The following is a 2058-nucleotide window of genomic DNA, read 5'->3' as shown; positions in this document are numbered from 1 at the left end:
CAAGAAACCAATCATTAATAATCAAGTAGGATTATATCAGGATGGCCAGGATGGTTCAGCATTAGGAAATCAAGCAGAAACATTTGAAATCACATAATTATCTCATGAGATCCAGAATAAGCCTTTAACAAAGAATAAAGTTCATTTGTGCTAAAAAAAAAAAAAAAAACCCTTCAAAGTGAATATTAGTAATATTACAAAGAACAGACATGTATTCAAAGAGGAGATAAAAGCAGACAGTTTCCCACTGAGAGATGGCAGAACTAGAAGATACATGAATGTAGATCATTGCATATTTTCAGATATTTTTAAAGTGTGTTGATGATTTTTGTTAATTATTTTTCTCTTCTCCTTTTTTTTTTTTTTTTTTACCTCTGAAAATACTCTTTGTTATGTGACTCTGATTTCTAGGGGGAAAGACATAGTGGTGAAGAAAAGAGTATTTGGGTGATATTTCATAAAATCAAAAAACGTTCAACAAATGTGTCTACTCAGAGGCAAGTCATTAGTGAACAAATTATATTTCAGATATTCTAAGTAAAGCATTTTTGACCCAACATAGTCTTTACAGCTGCCTTTACATCTTTGTTCCTCAGGCTATAAATGATGGGATTGAGCATGGGTGTTACCACCCCATAGAACAGGGAAATGAGTTTGTCTGTAATATCTTCTTTATCTGCATTAACTGAGTCTTTGGCTTTGGGTTTTGCATACATAAAGAAGGTGGTCCCATAGAAAAAGATCACCACAGTCAGGTGGACTGAGCAAGTAGAAAAGGCTTTACTTTTCCCCTCTGCTGAAGGGATTCTCAGAATGGTGGCAAAGATGAAAATATAAGTGATGGAAATTGATATCAGAGGAAAAACTAGAAAAATGAGGTTTGATCCCATCATAGTAAGCACATTAATAGTAATATCTCCACAGGCCAATTTCAGAACAGCCAGAATCTCACAGACAAAATGGTCAATGACATTAGCACCACAAAATGGTAACTGGACTGTAAGAGATGTATGTAGTATGGAATTAGCAGTACCTGCTGTCCAAGAACAAACTGCCATTGACACATATGCAGTCTTACTCATGATGACAGGGTACCTCAAGGGATTGCAGATGGCCACATAGCGGTCAAATGCCATCATGCTAAGGAGTATACACTCAGTTGCTCCCATGGCAAAAGACAGAGACATTTGTATTGCACAGCTTGAAAAAGAAATACTTTTTCTTGGAGTGAGAAAACTGTCTAGAATTAGAGGTACAGAGGAAGTTGTGTAACAAATATCCAGGAAAGAGAGATTACCAAGAAAAAGGTACATGGGTGGGAAGTAGGTGGGAATCAAAGATAGTTGCTGTGATGAAGACTCCATTTCCAAGCAATATTACTAGGTACATCCACAGGATCAGGACAAAGTAGTCTCCAGCTTTGGGTGTCCAGAAAGGCCAAGGAGGATGAATTCTTTCACAGTGATTTGATTGATCTCATTCATTTTTGAAGTTCTCTTTCAGTCTCCAGGATTCTGAGGCAAAGAGAGAATAGAGGTTTTTATTCCATAGGTCTCAGTAGGAACATCTCTGTCAAGATATATTAAGCAAAATGAAATTATATGTGTGTGAATATGGGAATTCATTGCGATGTATAAGATCAAGAACCATTCCAGAGTAGATTATCTTTTTTTAAAATTAATTTTATAATTATAAAACATTTTTTGATAGTACATATGCATGAGTAATTTTTTAATAACATTATCACTTGTATTCATTTTTCCAAATTTCCCCCTCCCTCTACTCCCTCCTGTAGATGACAGGCAATCTCATACATTTTACATGTGTTACAATATAACCTAGATACAATATATGTGTATAAATCCCATTTTCTTGTTGCACGTTAAGTATTAGATTCCGAAGGTATAAGTAATCTGGGTAGATAGACAGTAGTGCTAACAATTTACATTCGCTTCCCAGTGTTCCTTCTCTGGGTGTAGTTATTTCTGTCCATCATTGATCAACTGGAAGTGAGTTGGATCTTCTTTATGTTGAAGATTTCCACTTCCATCAGAATAC

At 35.5% G+C, this 2058-nt stretch overlaps 1 protein-coding gene across 1 annotated transcript; it reads right to left on the bottom strand.

Moving 5' to 3' along the window:
• Positions 1 to 533: 533 nt before the first annotated feature.
• On the bottom strand, positions 534 to 1484 carry LOC141554757 (olfactory receptor 13C7-like). The gene is given in 3 exon segments (XM_074287031.1): positions 534 to 1322; positions 1324 to 1409; positions 1412 to 1484. Coding segments are annotated over 3 exon segments (948 nt in total).
• Between the last annotated feature and the right edge of the window lie 574 nt (positions 1485 to 2058).

The sequence above is a fragment of the Sminthopsis crassicaudata genome, chromosome 1 (genome assembly GCF_048593235.1).
Source record: "Sminthopsis crassicaudata isolate SCR6 chromosome 1, ASM4859323v1, whole genome shotgun sequence".
NCBI lineage: Eukaryota > Metazoa > Chordata > Mammalia > Dasyuromorphia > Dasyuridae > Sminthopsis > Sminthopsis crassicaudata.
The sequence above is the reverse complement of the archived record's forward strand: the minus strand, read 5'-3'. Positions and strand labels throughout refer to the sequence as shown.